Source organism: Emydura macquarii, unplaced genomic scaffold (genome assembly GCF_026122565.2).
Source record: "Emydura macquarii macquarii isolate MOO-44397 ecotype Brisbane River unplaced genomic scaffold, CSIRO-AGI_Emac_v2 contig_820, whole genome shotgun sequence".
NCBI lineage: Eukaryota > Metazoa > Chordata > Testudines > Chelidae > Emydura > Emydura macquarii.
The window spans coordinates 617992-638805 of NW_027130957.1; the positions used below are offsets into that span (position 1 = coordinate 617992).

The following is a 20814-nucleotide window of genomic DNA, read 5'->3' on the forward strand; positions in this document are numbered from 1 at the left end:
TCGTTGTACCGTGCTTCATGGGGCATTCACCCCTTCCTTGGGAGCCCGCAGGGTGCCAGGCGGGCTGGCCCAGGGCTGCCCTGCAGTGAGAGCCTGACTGTTGCTTCTGTGCCCGTTTCAGGTCCATGCATCAGCTTCCCCGACACCCATGTCAGCAACTGCTCCGCCAAGAGGCACTCGGGGGAGGAGGAGTTCAGGATGCGCGTGAAGCCCCCGGGCCCAGTGGTGGCATCCAACGCCATCCGCAGCTCACCCGACTACGTCCGTGAGCCCAAGTTCTACCAGGCGGGGCATCCCGGGCAGAGGCCGGCAGCGTGCCCAGCAGAGAAGGCCTTATCCTGCAGCGTGCTGAGCTTCCCTGAGGGCTCGTGCCCGGCGCTGGACCGGGAGCAGCAGTCCGGCTCGCTGCTCCATGGGGACCCGGCCGACAGGTGCCAGAGCCTCCACGCCCTTGGTGCCACCAAGGGAGAGGACTTCTCCTCGGCCAACCTTCTGGGCTGTGCCAGCAACCCCCGGATCCTGGTGGGGGGCCTGGATGAGACAGCCACCCACGACCGTGCCCCCAAGACCTTCTCCAATGCCACGTTGGCCTCCGGCCGCTGCAACATCGACAGCATCGTCTCGCTGCTGAAGAGCAAGTGCGGCAATGGGAGGATCAACCTCCACCCGGTGGTGCAGCTGATCGACATCATGAAGGACCTCAGCCGGCTCTCCGAGGACCTGAAGAACAGCGGCGTCCACCTGGACTGCGGCAGCCTGCGTCTCAGCGGCCCCGCAGCCCCCGGCGAGGAGAGCCGGACGCCGGCCAGCACTGGGGACCGAGATCTCCAGTACAGCTTCTTCTCCTCGGCCTCGCTGGCCAACCTCATCCGTAGCCCGGAGGAGAGGGGGGCGCAGTGCAACGCCAAAGCCGAGCCGCCCGGGCAGGCTCACCCTGCCCCCTATGAGGAGGAGATGGAGGAGGGCAGGGAAATTCCCCAGCAGCTGGAAAGCCAGAGCAACGCTGCCCCAGCTTCTCAGCCGCCCGGCAACTCCGCTGTCGAAGCCAGCTGCTCCGAGCCGGACACCACGGATTACTCCGAGCTGGCCGATGCCGACATACTGAGCGAACTGGCCTCCTTGGCCTGTCCCGCCGCCCAGTTGCTGGCGTCCCAGTCGCTGGATTCCCAGTCCCAGTTGCTGTCAGCCCAGGAGCTGGATTCCCAGTCCCAGTTACTTGATTCTCAGGCTCTCGAGGCCCAGCCTCGGCTACTCGATTCCCAGACTCTGGAGCCCTTGGAGCTGCAGACGTTAGAGCCGCTGCCGGAGTCGCTGGGGCTCCAGTCCCTTGAGCCCTTGTCCGAGTCTCTGGGGCTCCAATCTCTAGAGCCTTTGTCCGAGTCTCTGGAGCTCCAGTCCCTGGAGCCCCTGTCGGAGCCGCTGGGTCTCCAGGCCCTGGACACTCTGCCCGAATCACTGGACTCCCAGCTCTTAGACTCCCAAGCCCAGCTGCTCGATCCCGAGGCCCAGTTACTGGATCCTCAGTCTCTAGGGCCCCTGCCCAAGTTGCTGGAGCCACAGCCCCAGCTCCTGGCAGCTGAGCCCCTGGGATCCCAGCCGCTCCCCCCCCGCCTCAGTAGCTGCCGGCTGGGGGAGGTGGTGAAGCGGGGCCCCTGCGCGGGACGGGGCGCAGGGCGGGGCGGGGACGACCACAGGAAATACGCCCTGCGCAGAACCGACAAACCAAAGATTCTCTGTCGCCGGAGGCGGGCGGGGCGGGGACGGAGGGCGGAGGTCTCGACCGAGAGCCGACTCCTTCCCCTGGCCGTGCCGGCAGAGGTGGCAGCGGGGCCGGCGGAGCCCAGCAGCGTGCCCGTCCCGCTGGCGGCTCCTGCCCCAGAGGCTGACGACCCCCAGAAGGCCGCCCTGCAGGCCAAGAAGGGCAAGTGCCGTGGGGTGCGCAGGATGGTGGTGAAGATGGCCAAGATCCCCGTCTCCTTGGGCCGCCGGAACAAAACCACCTACAAGGTCTCCTCCCTCAGCAGCAACCTGAGCCTGGAGGGCAAGGAGCTGACAGCCCAAGCCTCCACAGAGCCTACCCCGCTGCTGAAGATGAAGAACAACGGCCGCAACGTGGTGGTGGTCTTCCCCCCGGGGGAGATGCCCATCATCCTGAAGCGCAAAAGGGGGAGGCCCCCCAAAAACCTAATGCTGGGGCCGGGCAAGCCCAAGGAACCCGCCCCGGAGGTGAAGAAGAGGAGGAGGAGGAAGCAGAAGCTGGCCTCGCCCCAGCCCTCCTACGTCGCTGACACCAATGACAGCAAGGCCGACTACTCGGATGTGCTGGCCAAACTGGCCTTCCTGAACCGGCAGAACCAATGCTCGGGGCGCTGCTCCCCACCCCGCTGCTGGACCCCCAGCGAGCCTGAGTCCATCCACCAGGCCCCCGACACCCAGAGCATCTCCCACTTCCTGCACAGGGTGCAGGGCTTCCGCCGGCGTGGGGGCAAGGCGGGCGGCTTCGGCGGCCGGGGAGGGGGCCATGCCGCCCGCTCAGCCCGCTGCTCCTTCAGCGACTTCTTCGAGGGTATCGGGAAGAAGAAGAAAGCCCCCGCGGCCATGCACGCCAACCCCGTCCACCCGCGCAAGAGGGGCCGGCCAGAACCGGACCCCCTGGGCAAGCCCAAGCGGAAGAGGCGAGCTCGCAAGAACGGGGTGCTCTTCCCAGAGCAGAACCCCAGCCAGAGCTTCAGCGACGGCGCCTCGGAGTGGGCTGGGGACAAGGAGAGTCCCTGGGCGCCCCACCACGGCCACCTCTCCAGCCAGGCCATCAGGAACTGCAGCTACCAAGGCGCAGAGTCCAGGGCGTTCCACTCCTCGGCGCTGGAGTCCAGCTCTTCCAGCCGGGCCGGCTTCTACACCGGAAGCAACCCGTCCTCCCAGACCGAGGTCAACCAAGAGAGGCACAACCTCTTCACCGGCTACTTCCGCTCCCTGCTGGATTCGGACGACTCCTCGGACCTGCTGGACTTCGCCCTGTCGGCCTCGCGGTCCGAGTCGCGGAAGTCCTCGGCCACCTACACGGCCCCACCCAACACCCTGGCCAGCCAGCGGGGCCTGGCTTCCTACCAAGGCAGGAGTGCCAAAGTCACGCCGGCCGCCACCACCGAGGCGCCCTTCCACACGGTCATGCCGAGCCGGCAGTCGTTCTCCCACGGCAGGGCGGCCGGCTACGGGCTCTCCCAGGCGGCCTCGGAGTGCCGCGGGGCTGACGCTTTCCAGAAACTGGTGCCGCCCTCGGCTGTCTCCAGGTCACCCACCGCCCACCCCACCGCCACCGCCAGCTACGCCCAGTACGGCAGCTTCAGCTCTGGGCAAAGCGTGACGCCCTCCAGCGTCTTCCCGCCAGGGAAGCAGTACCCCACTGCCCAAGACTGTCCCGGCAACAAGGACTGCAGCTTCGCCTACGGCAGCGGGAACAGCCTGCCTTCGTCCCCCAGCAGCGGCCACAGTGCCGGCTACGCCCCGCAGACGGTGGGGCCCAGTTTGCCACTCAGCAAGGCCTCCTTCTTCAACAGCTCTGAGCCAGGCCAGTTCTCCAGCTCCTCCCACACGCCTCTAAGGTGCGACAGCCGGGCCAGCACCGTGTCCCCCGGCGGCTACATGGTCCCCAAGGGGTCGGCTTCTTTCCAGCCCTCGCCCGAGAACTGCCGACAGTTCCCCAGCGCGGCCCAGTGGACTTTCCGCCAAGGCTACGGCGGGCTGGACTGGAGCGCCGAGGCCTTCAGCCAGCTCTATAACCCAGGCTTCGAGTGCCACATCAACGAGCCCAACGTCATCCTGGACATCTCCAACTACACCCCCCAGAAGGCCAAGCAGCAGACGGTCTCGGAGACCTTCTCAGAGTCCTCCTCTGACAGCACCCAGTTCAACCAGCCAGCCGGGTACCGGAGGGCCAACAGCGAGGCCTCGTCCAGTGAAGGCCAGTCCAGCCTGTCCAGCCTGGAGAAGCTCATGATGGACTGGAACGAGTCCTCCTCGGCCCCGGGTTACAACTGGAACCAGAGCGTCCTGTTTCACAGCAGCTCCAAGCCCGGGCGGGGAAGGCGGAAGAAGGTGGACATGTTCGACACCACCCACCTGAACTTCTCCTCCTCTTCCTCCTCGTCCTCGGTGTATCCCTCCAAGAGGAGCACGGGGCCCAGGCAACCGCGGGGCTCCCGAGGGGCCTGCGCCTCCAAGAAGGAGAGGGGCACAGGGAAGGCCAAGTTCCCCACCAAAGCCCAGCAGGTCAACGCGCTGTTTCAAGAGAGCACGGACCTGGGGCTGGACTATTACAGTGGCGATAGCAGCATGTCCCCGCTCCCCTCCCAGTCCCGGGGCTTCGGGCTCAGCGAGCGAGAGCCGTGTGACTACGCCGGGCCCTACTCCATGAACCCCTCCACCCCTTCTGACGGGACCTTCGTCCAAGGGTTTCAGAGCGACTCCCCCGGCCTGGGCCAGACGGACTTGGAGAGCAAACACTTCCCTGCCCTGCCGCACCAGCTAGCTGCCCCGGCCCAGCAGACTGTGTTCGAAGCCAGCTTGCAGAAAGCTTTCTCGCCCAATTGCTCCCCCACCCTGGCCTTCAAGGAGGACCTGCGGCCGAGCGACATCCGCAAGCTGCCGGCCTGCGACTCGCTCAAGCACGGCATGCCGGGCAGCGGCCTACCCCACCCCACCCACATGGCCTGCCGAGACCTCCCCATGCCTCAGCCCCACTACGACTCCCCCAGCTGCAAAAACCCCAGCTACTGGTACTCGCCCAACTCCAGCACCAGGAGCCCCCCCTACGACAACAAAGCCGGGGCCAGCATGCTGGCGGACTTCATGGGGAGAGCTGACGCCTCCTGTCTCAACCCCCACCTGACCAACCCCAGCAACGCCAACACCTCCAAGAGCGAGAAGGAGCCCCTCGAGATGGCCCGGCCTCACCACCGGGGGGCGTACGCTTGCCCCTTGATGAATGACTTGAATATCTCCCCAGTACCGAGGGACTCTATGCTACAGCTGCAGGACAACTACAGGTATCCCAGCTTTCCGCCCCAAGGGCGCCCCGTCATGGCCGCGGCCCAGAAGAGCGGGTTTTTGGGTCCAATGGTAGAACAACACGCCGAGGACACTTTTACAGTCACCTCATTGTAGTGTCATCTGAAGTGCCAACCGGACAACGAGGTTTTGTTACAGGGTAGGTTCGGGGGCATGCCCGGGGGAGGGGAGCCACTGAGCTGGGCACTGATGGCGGAGGATAAAACGGGAGGAGACGAGGATCAGTGAAAGGAACGGAGCAGGAAGCCCCCCGGGACAAAGGGGGGGCAATGAATGGATGGGAAGGGGGTGTGAGCTCAGCCCGGGCGGGGAGTGGATCCCTCCAGAAAGGCTCAGGGGCCAGGCTCAGGGTCCCGCTAGAATGCACAGAGGGGAACCTGTGCTTCTCACCTGTTCTCATTTATGCGCACGCACGTGCACGGGGACTCTCGCACGTGTGCACACGCAGCCACCCGCCCACCCGCACACTTGCTCTCCCATTACCCGAGCTGGGAGGTGACACACTGATGCTAGTGTCGCTGTGCGTCTAGCTGCAGGAGACCCGTCCCTGGAGGAGCAGCGTGCAGGGACTGTCTCTCCAGCATGATGGTACCATGTAGGTTTCAGAACATAACTGGCTGGTCCCACCTTTCCGTAACTGGGATCTGGGTATCCTGCCCCCCTGCATTTGCCAGCCAGTGGCTATCCTGGCTCCCTCTAAGCACAAGCATCAGGACACCCTTACAGCTGCAGTGGAGATAAATCCTGATCCCCAAACTTGGGCCCAGGTGCTGTCCGGAGCCAGCCATCCTCGCTGGCCGATTTTAGCCGATGGCTCCTAGGTTCTAGTTCAGCCCTGCTCGTTGCCTGGGTTGCGAGGAGGCGTGTGGATTTGTTTGCAACGTGCGTTCAATGTCCAGCCCCTCCAGGCTTAGTCGAGTAGGCTCTGATGATCCTGTCCAGGCTCTGGTAGAGAAGAGAGCCATGCCCCGCTCTGCACCTGCTCGCTACATCTCCTGACACAGGCTTTACCTAAGCACTCCAACCAGTGGTCCAAGCTTAGAGTTCCCATGGCACCGCAGAGCTATTTGATCCCTTTCCCAGCAAATCTGTTTGCACCCAGGCCGTGCTCCATGCCCTATTCACAATGCATAGCTGTGCAGGCTGAGATCATCCCGCCTCTCGCTTCCAGGCACCAGCTGACTGCTGCCGGGGCAGGAGGGCAGAGCATTGCACAGGGGGCGAGGGGTATTTCTGGGGACAGTCAGTCATTCGATTGGCCATTGACCAGTAGGCGTAATCCATCCTGGCAAATAGCCTGGAACCAGGTTCTATAGACTTGATGGACAGTCCCCAGCTGCTGCTTGGTGAAAAAGGCCCATTGGCATTAATTGCTCTTCATGGATATAAACTAACTGAAGGCAAGAGTTGGCCCCAGGTCAGGAAGCTGTGTGGGCTGGGTTTTCCCCTGCCAGGGAAGCGAGATGGTTTGGAACAGGGAGACTCTGTTCTAACGTAGGCCTCCTCTCTTTAGATATAAATCAGGAGTAACTGAGTCCACTGACGCCAGGGGAAAGCCGAAGAGAGAGGGGAGGGTCTGTCTTTGCGGGACCTGGGAGAGCTGGCTTTGCCTGGCTCTGCCACGGACAACCTGCCTGGCCATGGGCTAGATTTTCAAAGGAGCCCAGCTCCCATTTAGGCGCCGGATGTCCCGAAATGCACAGCGCTCAGTGCGTAGCTTGGAGCCCGATTTTCCAAAGAGTTCTGAGCTCGTTTGCAAAACAGGCCCCTTGTTTCATTGCCTCAGTCGCTCTGGGCCTCCCTTCTCCACCTGTAAAATGGGGCTAATAGCATTTCATTTCTCCCATCCTGTGAGCCTGGTTCTCATTTATACTAAGGCCTCTTTATGCTGCTCTGGAAGAGCACTTTACATTCCCATGGACTTTAAGGCCTCTTTACACTTCCAGCGCCATGTGAAGGGACCTTAGTGTAAACGGGAAACAGGCCCTTTGTTTGAGTTACTATGGATGCTCTTTGGAGCAGGGGCTGTGTCTCACTAGCACAATGGGGTCTGATCTCCACTGAGACATCTAGGTGGGACCGAAACGCCCATCGTCAATGATCTCCAAGGGGATAGGCGGTGTTTTTAATGCCCTCTTCTCACCCCAGTATTCTGTCTCTTTCTTTTTCAGAGCTAATTTAGCCAGCACTTTTTCTGGAACACTTTTCAAGTTCTGTATTTAACTGAGATCGAGAACTGTTTGTTTGCTTTTCTAAAAAAAACAAAAAAACAAAAAAACAAAAAAAAAAAAAAAGGAAAAAAAGAAAGCAGAGAAGAGGAAGAGAGAAAACCCCTGGGTTTTTTTTTTCAAAATAAAAACTCGCTCCGTCTACGAACAACGTGGCTGTGATTTTTGGACCAAGCCTTGTTGTCGTTTGTCCCCCCCACCTCCCACCCCACAGCCTCTAGCAGAAAGACAATCGGACAGCAGCAACCTCCTCCCCACCCCCGCCTGCATGTGTGTGAGCTGACAGACAGACGGAAGGCAGCAGAACACAAATCGGGACAGCGACTGGGGGGGGGGCTGGGTTTTTTTGTTGGTTTGTTTGTTTTGTTTTTCTACAAAAATAAATCAGATCTGTGAACTCGAATGAAAAACTCACAGATGCCGACCGAGGACTTGGCTACGACCCCTCTTCTGCCACGTTTGCTGTTTTGGAGGGTTTCTTTTTGTTGTTGTTGTTCCCCGGTGTGTTTGTTTTTGGGGGTATTTTTGTTGCTTGATTTTCTTTTTTGGAGAGCCAAATATATATACACCCCTATATGTACATATAGGCCTATATATATTTTTAAAACTCCACCAGTGGATCTTGGAGACGCCTATTGTCTGGTAAGTAACTGAGCAGGATCGCCCCTCTGCCCGCTTAGTCTTTTCTGCCCCCAGACCCGCTTCTAGGAGCTGTGTGTGTGTTAGGGGTAGGCACTGACACTGACACTTTAAGGGCCAGGGGGCTGGGGTCAGCCAGCTTTGTGCCATTATCAGAGCGGGCTGGGAAGGCTCCATCGATGGGGGAGCTAAGCTGTGGATGCAGGAAGGGGAAGGCCCCTGCAGCCTGCGTGAATCGGGAAGCCGGTTGGTTGAGTTACTTTGTGGGATTTGTATCGGAAGGATAAAGCTGTGCCCTGGAGGAAGGGCCTTCCTGGACGCCGGCGTGCTGTTAGTCCTTCCTGGGCTGGGGGACAGGCCAGCGGCCCACCAGAGACCCAGCCATGCGGCAAAGGTAGTCCGCTCTTGAACCTAGCACCACAGCCCCGATCTGCCGCACGCCGAGCCAAGTGGACAGGCTCCGGGGGTTTGGTTGCAACTTGTGAGCGGTGAGGAAGGGAGGCTCTGGCGCAGCAAGGACTGTGCAGCCTACGTGCTCCCCAGGAAATTGTGGAGCTCGATTTGTGGAGCTGGTTTGCACTCGTGCAGCTGGGCAGGGCCTGGCCCTGGGCGTCTGAGATAGGAGGTGGGTGTGCCCGGATCCTTTCCCCTAGCTCTCCTCTCCCATCAAACACCGCCCGGCGAGGGCCCCCTTAACCACGGTGGGGCTGGTGAGATGGGAAGATCCGAGCATGCCTCCAGGCGCCCGGATTTCAGCATGGCCCGACTGGGCCAAGATCTGCATTTAGCATCCCTGTTCTGGGAGGCTGCTGCCGCAGCCTTCCCCCGCAGCGGGGCTCACGCTGGCTGGGTCTGTGCTTGCATGTGACTCCGTGGGGAGAGGGAAATGTTCCCAGTCCCTGCTCAGCGCGAGGCCGGTCTGTTAGAAGCACGGACGCGAGGTTCCCCCACCCTCCACGAGCGGGAGAGGGGGAAGAGGCCTTTCCTTCCCACTTTACCCCGTGCAGCGGGCAGTCATCACCCCAGATCTTACCCTCCCAAAGTGCATTGGGGGGACGGGGGAGTTACAGCTTGGTGGTCCCCCAGCAGGGACCCCTTCAGCTCTGTCAGCCCCAGGGTAGCAGTGCAAGGTTAACAGCACTCTCCCTATGATGCTTTCCCCAGGGTGGAGTTTGAGCGGCCGGCGGTCTGTGCCAGGGGAAGTGTCTTCCTGGAGAGGCAGTGCAGGGTGGCCGTTCCGGCTGGATTGGGGAAGGGGCTGGATGATGTGGTGAACGGCAGTGTCTGCAGTGGGACCGTCCATGCTGACGGGAGGGCAGGCGAATCTCACCCGGGCCATAAACTGATCACTCGGTGGCCATCGGAGGGATTCTCCCCTGTCATCCATACTTGACCAGGTGCACTGTGGGTCTGGGTGCTGGGAGGGCCATGGCCCTGCCTGAAGCATCAGTCACTGGCCGCTGCTGTAGGCAGATCCTGTCTCCGGAGACCTTGAGCTCACGTGGGCTGGTCAGTGGAGGAGGCTGCTGGGTTTTGGATTTGTGCCTAAATCAGGTGTCAGTAGGACGGGCTGTAACGCGCCATCCCCATTCCTCCTGGGCTCTGCAGCTCAGCCCGTGTTTGAATGGCCACCACCTATTGCCAGGACCAGTCAGGTATCCGGGCTTGCATCTCCACTCACCCTCTTGTGACCAGCGTCTGCACCCCGTCCAGCGCCCACTGCGGTCAGTGGGAATCTGCGCATTGACTTCAGCGTGTCAGTGTCGATAAATACAAAGTCATGCACATTGGAAAACAGAATCCCGACTACTCATAGAAAATGAGGGGGTCTAAATTACCCCTGTTACCACTCGAGAAAGATCTCTTGTAGTCATAGTGGCTAGTTCTCTCCTCCCTGCCCATTGCCATGGAGTGTGGGACCACCCGAACCTCGCAGGAGGAATTTCCCTGGGCACTGAGTCCTAACCCTGCCTTGTGGGTTCTCTGGCCTAGTCCGGAGGCAGTTTGAGCCGTCAGCGCCTAGGTGGTTTGCTGCTAATTGCGTGCCAGGCTTATTTCTCCTAGCGTGTTGAGGTCGGGAAGGGGCTGTCCGTTAGCCACCAATCGATGTGGAATTAGCGTAGCCGAGCTGCTGTGTCAGAGGCGCGTTCGGTGCTCAGGTGAGGCCGTTAACCGGAAGGGGGGATGACGTTTTCCATTTTTGTTTTAACTCCTTCTCAGCGATGGGCCAGGTGTGCCGATCAGCTCAGTTTCTCTGTGGGCACCTCATTCAATGGGTAGATTTCCAGAAACGTCCAGCACCCACCGAGAATACCCCTCCCGGGCACTGAGCGAATGTTGTTATAGTCACTGCTGGAGGCCCCAGCTGAGATCAAGGCCTCCGTTGTGCTAGGCGCTGTGCGTTCCCCCAGTGAGAGACAGGCCCAGCCCCAAAGCACTCACATTCTAAATAGACAGGGTAGACAAAGGGGGAAGGGAAGGGGAAGAGAGGAGAAGTGATGTACCCAAGACAGAGCAGAGAATAGAATCCAAGTTCTCCTGACTCCCAACCCAGTGCCTTATCTTCTCGCCCATGCTGCCTCCCCAGCTGGTATGAAAATCTGCAGCTGAGCACAACCGAACCTCCAGCCTCTCGTGCCCATGGGCTGATCCTGCAAGGTGCTGAGCGCCTCTGAAAGACCCCCCCACGCCTCTCCAGGGCAGGGCTGCAGCAGCATTGCCATTGCCCTGGCTGTGCCCACTCTGTAGATAAGTAGGAGCCCTCGGTCTCTGGGACGGTCAGTCCAGTGCCACTCACCAGCAGGCTGGAGAGTTTGGAGCTCGGGGGCCTGGCTGTGGGGCCTGTGGGCGTGGGTTACTGTCACCATCTCGTGTTCCACGGTGGTGGGCACTTCCTCTCCTGCTGTGCCAGCACCAGGCCCCATCCCCACAGCAGGCGCGGCCTCCTGGTTCCAAACCAGCCCTCTGCAGGAGAGGGAAAATAAATGGAAGGGGAGACTGACCCTTGGGGCGGGGTAGGGCTGAAGGAGCAGTGTGGAGGGGGTTTTTGCAGGGCCGGGAGCTGGCTGCATGTTCAGGAGGGTGGCGCCCAGGCCTGGCTGCCTCAGCCCGGCGGCAGAGTGACCCTCAGACCAGCCGCACACTGGAGACTCCCTGAAAGATGCTTTGCAGAAAAGTTAATGGCGCGTCTTTCAGCTGCTCAGATTCCCGCCCGCCCTCCATGGGCGCCGACCAGCACAGCTCCCTTGGCGGCGGTGAGCTCCTCTGAAGCCGGTGGGGTGGCGCTGATTTCCGCCGGCAGAGGATCTGGCCCCGTGGAGCCTGCCACGGTGAGAGAGGCTTTGGCCCCGGGCTAGGCTGCCTGGGCTTTTGCCATCCAGCGGTTGCTGTGGCGCGTCGACCCGGGGCAGCGCCGCTGGTTTCAGCGGAGTCGCTTTGGCGGAGCAGAACGTGGCCCCTCGCCTTAGACCGGGCTGAGGAGAGGAGGAAACCTCCCCAGGACAGCCAGCCTGGCCAACCCTCGGGGGCTGGCTGCTAGAGACTGGCGGGCGAGGCACCAACTGCATCTCTTGGGGGCTGGAGGAACCTTTTGGGTGCAGGTGAGGCCCCGAAGACTAGCACGCATTGGTATACGCCATCCTAGGATCCCTCCACAGCAGCTCGGTGATTTTAGCCGCTGCCCACAGTAGCTATGACAACTGATCTCGGCTCAGGCCTGAGCTCTTCCTGTTCGTCCTCGGCGGCCTGTGGCTCCGTTTCTCCAGAGGCTGACCGGAAGTGTTAGGCCCTTGCACCCCTCCACGCCCTCATGCCTCTTGATCCTCCTCACTGCTCTCTCCTGCCTTCCACAGCTGGGCCCGCCAGGCTCAACGGAAGTTTGCTGGGCTTTGTCCAGCTCAGCAAAGCTGTGAGGTGCTCTGAAGGCGCGGGAGCCACCCGGAGCAATTCAGCTGTCGTCAGGGGCGTCACTCTGCATTTACACCAGCGGAACCTGAAGTGGAATCTGGCCCTTGCAGCATTTCCTGTGTCCGTTTGGCACACTGGATTTAGTGCTGGCCTGGCTTTCCGGTCTGGTTCCCACACTGGGCACCCCGGGCGGCCAAGCTGCAGAACCCATTCCCTCCCACCCCCGCTGGAAGTGCCTGTGTGTGCCCCAAGGGCACCCGGAATAGGTGCCCCAGTTCACAACCAGGTGCTGCAGATCAGCCCGGCTCCCCGCTGGGAGCTCAGCTCCCGAGAAGATGACCTGGCTGTGCGGGGAAAACCTTCCACTTCTCCCCATTGCTTTGGGCCAGGCCTGGGTCCCTTTGGGCTTCAACAGGTTTTGCTGATGGAGATGTTAAAATGCCTCTGAACTTCCCAACCCTGCCCAGCGCTCCCCCCCTCCTCCCCCCCAGTGTGAAACAAGCCGGGTTCCATCTGGAGCTGTGAAATTGGGCAAACCTTGATCTTTTCACGGATGTCAAACCAAAACCAGACCCTTGGCCGACCTGGTCAGGCCCCGCTCTGCCAGTGGCTGTTAGCAGATAGATTGTGACAGTAGCAGGCAGTATCTACCCTTTGTGCTCTTTTGCCATCCTGTACCATGGGTAAAACTCCTTCCTGACCCCCAGCTGATCAGCTGATGCTCTGAACGCGGAGGCCGGGGAGTCCTGGGAATTTGTATCTTACCTTAGTGTGATTGCAGCTGGTAATGGTGCAATTATTCTCAAAGTTAGTGTTGCATGCACCTCTGAGCAGGAAACAGAGACTTTTCATGAGCAGCGTGAACCCCGAAGTTCAATGGTTCTGCCACTCAGCCGACGACAAAATGGTGTCGTGGTAGCTGGGCCTCTCATCGAGCAGAACCTCAGCATCAAAATCTGGGTTTAGCTCAGGCTTTGGGCTGCTCCCACGCCTCTATTTATGCTATACTGGGCCTGATCCCCTCTCGCTGACACCGGTTTGACGCCCATGTGACTCCACTGACTTCCGCCAGAGTAAACGAGAGCTGAACCAGTCTCAGAGCGAATACATGCAATGGTGATGAGTACAGTACCATCCCAGGTCCAGCCACAATGCCCGGTGATGTCAGCAGAGAGGCAGGAGGGCCTTGCGGGTCAGGCATTGGGCTAGGGTGCGGCTGATTTCACTTCCCGGCTCCGCCACAGGTTTCCTAGGGGACCTTGCACATGTGTCCAGTTCCCCCCCCTGTAAAAGAGAGAGAACATCTGGCCAGCACCTAGCACCTGTATGTTCTCTCACCCTTTGCCTGATTTATTTAGCCTATGAATGGTTTGGAGCAGGGACTGTCTCTTACTCTGGGCTCGTCTGCATTTGATGTGCTACAGCTGCTGCTGCGATGCTGCGCCACTTCAGTGTAGACGCTCATTACAGTGGCAGGAGGGGTTCTCCCATCTGCGTGGGTAACCCTTCTCCCCGAGAGGCGGTAGCTGGACCGGCAGAAGAATTCTAGTGCTGCTCGGGGGGTTAGATCGGCTTAACTATGTCGCTCGGGGCAGGGTGGATTTTTCACACGCCTGAGTGCTGTTAACTGGACCTGGCCTCAGTGTACGTACAGCTCCTAGCGCAGTGAGGTCGCTGGGCATTACCATAATACAGATGCTAATAGGTAGCGCCTCGGAACCCCAGCCAGGGGCCAGATTTTCAAAGGTCTTTAGACAGCTAAAGATGCAGAGGAGTTGGGCCCCTAGGCGCTTTCTGTTATTCTGTACTGGTTCTTGCCGTAGTATCTGAGCGTCTGTTAGTCTGGCGCCGGTCTGCGTCCTTAGGCACCTAAATACCTTTTGCCACTTATGAACACCCCTCCCTCCCCCCCTCCCCGGCGCTTGAACAAAAACCCAGGCCCTGCCCCAGTGGCAAGCCCCCCACTGACTGCAGTGGGCGTCAGATCAGAGCCGTAGCCCTCCCTGGCCCCGGGGTGAGAATGCAGAGTGTCACCACCACCAATGGCTGCTTCATACGAGCGAACGGGAGGAGGCGGGTGTGTGACATTAATTTCCTTTCTTGTTTATCTTTTTCAGCTTATATAAACAAATGCGAGGACCCCGCCCTGCCCCTCCCAGCCATGATTTCACTACAGGACAGTCTGTCATCCACCAGCTGCTCTGGGCAGATGATTTTTTTTTAATTTTTTTTTTTTTTGTGGTAGGGGCGTGGGGAGATAGAGAGCGTTCCCTACTCCCAAAGGATTCACGTGCACCGCAATCCCAGAGAAGAGTGAAAAACATCGCCCCGCCTTTCAACCTCCTGATCTCCACCCCTGCGTTAGCTGCCTCTCTTCTCCTCCAATCCCCCCTCCCCCTCAACTTTCTTCCTCGATCCTTCTCTCTTTGGAAGCAGAGATGCCCCCCACTCCACCCCGGTCTCACCTCTGTTTGGAAGCAGAGGGATTTCTTTTTTTTTTTTTCCTGCACAAAACCAGCAATTGTATATACTTTTGAAGAAAAGAAAAATTTAAAAAAAAAACCAACCCAACAAAAAATCAAAAACAAAAAACCCCACACACATGGAGAAAAAAATTAAAATAAATAATTAAAAATATGTTGAGAGGCAAATATGCAGGAGAAAGAAGCAAAAACCCACCAGTATGCACTGAGAAAATTTATTTACAGATCGATCGACAAAAAAAAGTAACAATAACCTATTTATTGTATATAATGTTTTATTATAAATTGTGTCTTGTATATTGCATTCTGTACATCTGCTGTGGTTTTGTGATGTGCAAATTCAGCATGGGTTCCTTGGGTTTCAGTTGCCTTTTTTAATGACAATGACTATGACTTTATTTTTATTTTTATTATTATTGATGATGATTTTTTTTTTGGCAGTACACACCCAAAGATCCAAATTTGTATAAAAAGCAAAAAAAAAAAAGGAAGAAAAAAGATTTTAAAAAGACACACACCCTCTTTGTGGGGGAGGGAGGGTTGCTTGGTGGGGGACCGTCAGGGGTGGGGGGGGGGTTGCGGGGCTGGGTGAAGGAGTTGTCTTGAGTTCTTGTTTGCCACTTGTTAGCTACACCAGTATTCCTTCCTTCACGCTTACCCAGCTGCGCCTGTGATGAGCTCAGGGTGTGTGTGTGTGTGTGTGTGTGTGTGTGTTTGTGTGCGTGCGTGTGTGTATGGGTGGGTGGGTGACCTTTTTATTTTTGCCCCCTCTTTATCCCGCCTCCCCTTCCTTTCCCAGGGTTTGGAACTATGTACAGCTTTGTGGATTGTGCAAAAAACAAAAACAACAAAAAAACACAAAAAAACCCACAAAAAACGCCCTCCTGTGTTGTCCGTTACTGATCTAAACCGCGCAGTGCTTGTATGGAATGTACCAGAAACCTGGTCACTTTCAGGCGGCGCGCCTGCTCTGAGCATCCGTTCATTAAAGACCATGAGCTCCTCCTGCTTTATGATTTCTTTGAAAAGGCCACCTTGACTCCATTGCCCCCGTCCACCCCAAAAGTCCCTTTCGCTTGCCCTCTCAACTGGTCTTTTTTGGTGTATTTAGGAAGGCATTTTTAATAGGCACTTTTTTTATATTAAAAGAAACCTATATATTGAGCGACGAGGCTTCTTTTTTTTTGCTTCCGTTAAGGGTTGGAGAGGATGATTGGGGGGGTTAAGGGAGTCTGTCCCCCCCCCCGCCCCCCCCCCCAGTGTGCAAGGGGGTTCTGGAACTCTGCAATGGCTTGGCTGCTATGGCGCGAGATACTGTGATTATGCATTAGCTGGTGGTTTGGGTGTTGGCGGGGGAGGGGTGTTGCTGAGGAGGCTAGATCCGGAGCTAATGGGAGTTTAAAGCCGCCTGCTGGAAATAACCAGCATCCTGAGTGACAGGCAGCAGCCAAGTGAATGTGATTCACAGTGCCAGGTTTTGCACGCGGCACCGTCAGGGTTGGGGCTTTGCACTGCCCGCCTCAGGGTAACGTCTACACGCCCAGCCCGGATAGACAGACTTGTGCTAATAGCTGTATGGAGTGCAGGGGGAGGGGGCGGGGGGTGACTCCGAGCTCCGGTGTCCAGCTCGAGCCTCCACCAGTGCCGCAACATCCACACTCTGATTTTTAGCGCACTGGCTGGAGCGCCGCTAGCGTGCGTCTGGCAAGCCGGGCTGGGAAGCTCCCTTCCAGCTGCAGTGTAGACAAACCTGCAGGGCGCCACTGTGTGTGTGCTAGGAGCTGTCTTAGCCTTTTTCCAGCCACTGGTGCAACCACCCTGGTACAGGCGGGACACGGGCATTTTTACCACCCTGTGCTCAGCAAATCTTAGATGAGCCGGGGAGGCACGAAGCGTGCACTGTTGGGCTGGGGGGGGGAACCAGTCTGAAATCTCCTCGCGCTCTGAAACAATCCAACAGGCAGTGAACAGAGCGCTCAGCAAAGAGCTCCGGGGCTGTGCTCTGCCAGGCGAAAGCTGCCCGTGTATGACAGCTGAATCGCTGGAGGGGACGCGGACCCCGCTGTGAGCGTGGGGTAGGAGAGGTGGCCGCACCAAAGGCCTGAAGCAGGACTTAACGTGCTGTGGGACTTAAATGTTGCCTGGGCCGTGTGGTGGGGGTGAATTCCTCGCTTGTTACCAGGCCTGGCTTTGCAAAGGCACCGGCAGGGGAAGGGGCCTGCTCTTTATCCGCTCAATGGCTTCTGCTTTGTCTCTTTCCTCCCCACCCTCCTCGCCCCCGTTGTGTTGTACTTTCAAATCCTCCCTGTTCCAACAGGGGGTTGGTTGGTGCTGGCTCAGCACAGGCAGGGAAAGATGTCAGGATACGATGGGGGCGGCCGGGGGCTGCTGGATTCCTGCAGCCAAAGCCGTGGGAAGGTGGGGACCTGCCACGCCACGGCTAAGCAGAAATGGGGAGAGTCAGGGCTCAGCCGGGACTGTCCCAGCACTGCAGCGGGGAAGGCCAGCAATGAGTGTTAGGAGGCAGCTGCCAGCGAGCGTGTTTACAGATGGGCTGTGTTGCCAGCTCTCCTGATATGTGGCGTTTTGTCTTAAAGTCCCAGCTCCTGGGGTCGTGGAGTGACACGAGAATCTCGGCTTCCGTTGGGTGGGAAAGTAAGTTTCTAGTCGTGGCGATGCAGAGAAAAGCTTGCAGGTGTGATGCTCTGAGACAGGAGGCAAAGCTCAGGAACCCCGCGTCTGATTTGGTTTTTTTTAAAAAAACATGATTTTTAACTCAACCGCAGGATTGGATGGGCGGGGGAGAGCGGGCCTGATTTCTGAATGCTTGAGGTTGGCCATGCAAGATGTGTGGAGAAGAGCGGCAAGAGTTGCCCAGACTGAGCTGCTGTTCCTTACCGCCTGGATGGCCGTGGCTAGTGGGCCTGGAAGGCAGGCAATCTGGCTTTCAGCCCCAGTAGCTCTGCTCCGTCGGGCCAGCGTAGCTGGTGAGGGGCCTGATGCAGCAAAGGGCTACAGGTACCTTGTTCATTTCGGTACTAGCAACCAGGTGCCTAGATGGGCCCAGATCCCTGCCTTTGCGTGGATGCAAGGCAGGAGTAGCGCTGCTAAAGCCCTGACCCTGGTGCGGAAGGGGAAGAAGCAGTTTGCAGGAGGGCGAAGGGGAGACAAATAGCAGTGGACGGGGCTGTCAGAGAGAGGTGACAGCTGCAGGACAGGGAAGGAGGTGATGAGTGAGCACGTGTCTCCCGGCAGAGACTCGCACATCCAGCCTGGGGCGCTATAAGGGGACAACTCTCCTCCAAAGCAGCCCTTAGTGGTCACTGCTGGGGCCGGGAGATGAGAGCAGAGTGGCCGCTGGCCTGACCCATCATAGCAAGGTGCACGGTCCGCAGGAGTAGCAGACAGGCTACGGACTACGCTGCGCCTCTCTCCCTGGCTGACTTTCCTTCCGGAAGCCTCGCTTTAAGTCGACACCGTATTGAGGAGTAACGGTGGAATTGAGCGAAGGAAAGCGTCAACTGGAAAAACCAGGGTCTTGCAGTGAGGGAGGTGCCTGGGAGGCAGTAGAACAATCTCCCAGGGGAAGAGGGGGAAGCCGCAGGACCTGGGACTTAAAGTTAGATGGGAGAATATAGTGCCGGGCCAAGGAGGGCATTACAAGGCTTAATGGCTCTTCCCTGTAGCTGACGTCTGTGTTATTCAGACTGACTAAACTGTTGGATCAGCGGCGAAATAGGCAATGGCGTTGACAGCAAGTTATCATTCTGTTTCTGAGTCAGTGGGGAAAACCAAACCTCTTGGAGCTGCAGACACACAGCCCTCCCTGGGGTCCCATTTGGGAACCTTTCTCCACTGCCGTAAGGGCTGGAAATGGAGGGATGTAAGGAAGAATGAAAAGTTAAATGCTACCGAAATGGATATGGCTAATGGAGAAGAACCGGAACGGTGAGCCTGGGGACTAGTAAATCCCCCCTTTGCCCGCTCTGCCCAGTGTAACACTGGATTCTTTAGCCACTGCAAGGTGCTTTGAGATCATCTGCTGGAAGGTGGCTTGGAGGTTACAAGTGGTGGTGTTATTATTGTACGTCCTAATTGTCTGCTACCCAAAAAACAGCAGGGGTGGCTTCGTTCCAGTAGCACCAATCACACTGATCTGTGGCATCTCTGGCCCCCGGAATGTGCTCCTCAGCACAGCATCTGAGAAGAGCTGCGTGCTCCCTGACGCAGCACGGCTGATGTTAATCAGGTGCAGGAATAGAGGTAAGGCAGCAGATTTGGGGCTAGATAAGGGCTGGCCCCAGCGAGGTGATGAGGGAAGGCGGGGGCAGGCCAGTGGGCGCGGGGAAAGGGAGAGTATGTAGGGAGTTTTCAGGGGAACATACACTGGGTGGGAGGCAAGGGCTGGGGGAGAAAGGGTTATGAAAGGAGGCTTTTGTGGCTGGGAGGGGAAGCCTGAAAGGAAGAGGACCAGGTGTGTCCTGCTGAGAGCTCCCCTGTTAATGGCAAAACCCCTATTGATTGAGCTCCGGGGGGGCTGGATTTGAGTAATCCCCCCTCCCCGGAGCAGCGGCGGGTGGCGGGTGAGGCAGTAGGCACAGGCTGCCCTTGCTCAATGTGACTGTGGCTCCTTGAACATGATCGAACAGCACACCACACGCTCCCCTCCCAGCCCGCCTCTCGCTCAAGGCTGCGGGCGCCTGAACGCGGAGCTGGAGCTCTTTCCCTCGGCCATGGCGCCGCGCCCTTTGCTGTCCTTTGGTGTCGGGGAGGGATCCACCAGGCCCTAGCCTGCCAGGCAGCGAGCAGGGCGAAGGGGGCTCCCCACACCCCCATATCATAGCGACGGAGAGATTGGTTCGCTTCGCTTGTCTCCCTGCCAGCAGCGGGAGGGAGGAGGGTGCATTGACTGGGCTGCAGACAGGTTAAGAGGGAGACGGATGGGAAAACCGCCAGTGCCATAAAGGGAGCCTGGCGTGCGAGTTCCAGGAATGGGAAGATAAACCCTGCAGCGTCCCACCGACGGGCCGGGAGGGAGGGACCCAGCCTCGGGGCCTGCGGGCTGGATTGCTTGGCAAAGCGCGCCAGCTACCTGTGGGTGGGAAGAGGTTAGCGCTATCCACAGGGTCATGGCTACTGCAGCTAAGTGCTTTTTGCATTGTTGCGGGGGGGAGTGAGGGGGGCGAAGGAGGAAGTAGGTTGCCATGGAGAAGAACACATGATCCATACTGATGGACTGGGGGCATGTGGGGGCGGAGGGGGGGTGTTTGAGATCTGCCATGGTGAATATGAGAGGCTTGAGAGACATCCACACAGAGACAGGAGAGACGGGGGGGGGGGGGGGAGATATGTGGCTTTGAGACTCTCCAATGCAAACCCCGTTTCTCCTTTTTTGGAGAGTGTTTCTGCAGAATCCCCCTTTGTTAAACCAGCCTCCTCGGCTTCCCCAGCTCCCCCTCTGCCTCTGCCCCCCACTTCTGCCAGCTCTTCCTCTCTCCCCCCAAGGAAAAGGACACCCTCCCCCATGTCTCTTCATGGAGCTGAAGGCAAAAGGGGCTCCCAAGGCCCTGCCTTCCCTCCTGTACCCTCATGGCCAAATCACACAAGAGCCTGGAAACAAACCAGAAACCGACCGCCCACCCCCGCATCGCCTGCCCTGAGCCACCTGCCAATCTGCCACTTCGGAGCCTGCCCCGACGGCGCCTGAGTTAAAGGGCCAGCCCCTCCTCTTTTCACAGGGCCAAGGCAGATGCTGAGTGGCTCCGATAGGGCCATGGTCAGTCCCTGAGCTATATTGGCCTGATGGGAGGGGCGGCGTTTGCAGCCCTGTCTCATCCCGCCCCGAAGGAAGGAGGGTGAGTGGAGGGGCCGGGCCCAGGGGGAAGTGCTGTGCGGCTTTTCAGAAGCATGGAAGGATTCAGCCCCAAGGATTGAGTGGGGCAGGGCATTCTGAGCCCATCACATTTGTGTCCTCCCTCCCCCTCCATCAGCAAATTGCTCCCCGGCAGGCCGAGCAAAGGGTGCAGGCTAATGGGCCAGTGGGGCCAGAGCCAGGCCACTTGGAGAGGCTGAGCCCTCCCTTGCTCCTACCCGGCGGTCGATGTGCAGTGGTTCGGAAAGGTTCAGCAGGGGGTACAGGCTTCCAGCCAGCACTGCGGCCAGCGGAAACCCGTTCCGACAGGCACAGAGGAGAGAAGGGAGCGCCCCTTCCAGGCAGGGCTCGAGGGCCTCTAACTCCTTCCCTGCTGGTCCTGGGGGCAGCTCTCTGGATGTGCGTTGCCGCTGAGGCACCAGCCACGGGAGGCCGCTACACAGCGACAAGCGCTGCCAGGTGCACCTTCCGACCAGGCCGTGTGCGTTTCACAGCCCCTGAAGGCCCACTTAACAAGGAAGGAGGGTTTGCAGGTGCTCACAGGGGAGGGTGTCTCCAGAGCAGCCACCCCCACCGTTGGCTTGTACAGAATGAAGGCCTGGGAGCGGATTTACTTATT

General features: G+C 58.7%; 1 protein-coding gene across 1 annotated transcript in view; it reads left to right on the forward strand.

Moving 5' to 3' along the window:
• AHDC1 (AT-hook DNA binding motif containing 1) overlaps positions 1 to 14682 on the forward strand; it is a 107563-nt gene extending 92881 nt beyond the window's left edge. The window contains exons 4-6 of the mRNA XM_067543282.1: positions 122 to 5206; positions 7239 to 7937; positions 13958 to 14682. Coding sequence (XP_067399383.1) covers positions 122 to 5163 — 5042 coding nt within the window. The 3' untranslated portion in view covers positions 5164 to 5206; positions 7239 to 7937; positions 13958 to 14682. The remainder of the gene's footprint in view (positions 1 to 121; positions 5207 to 7238; positions 7938 to 13957) is intronic.
• Positions 14683 to 20814: the final 6132 nt, after the last annotated feature.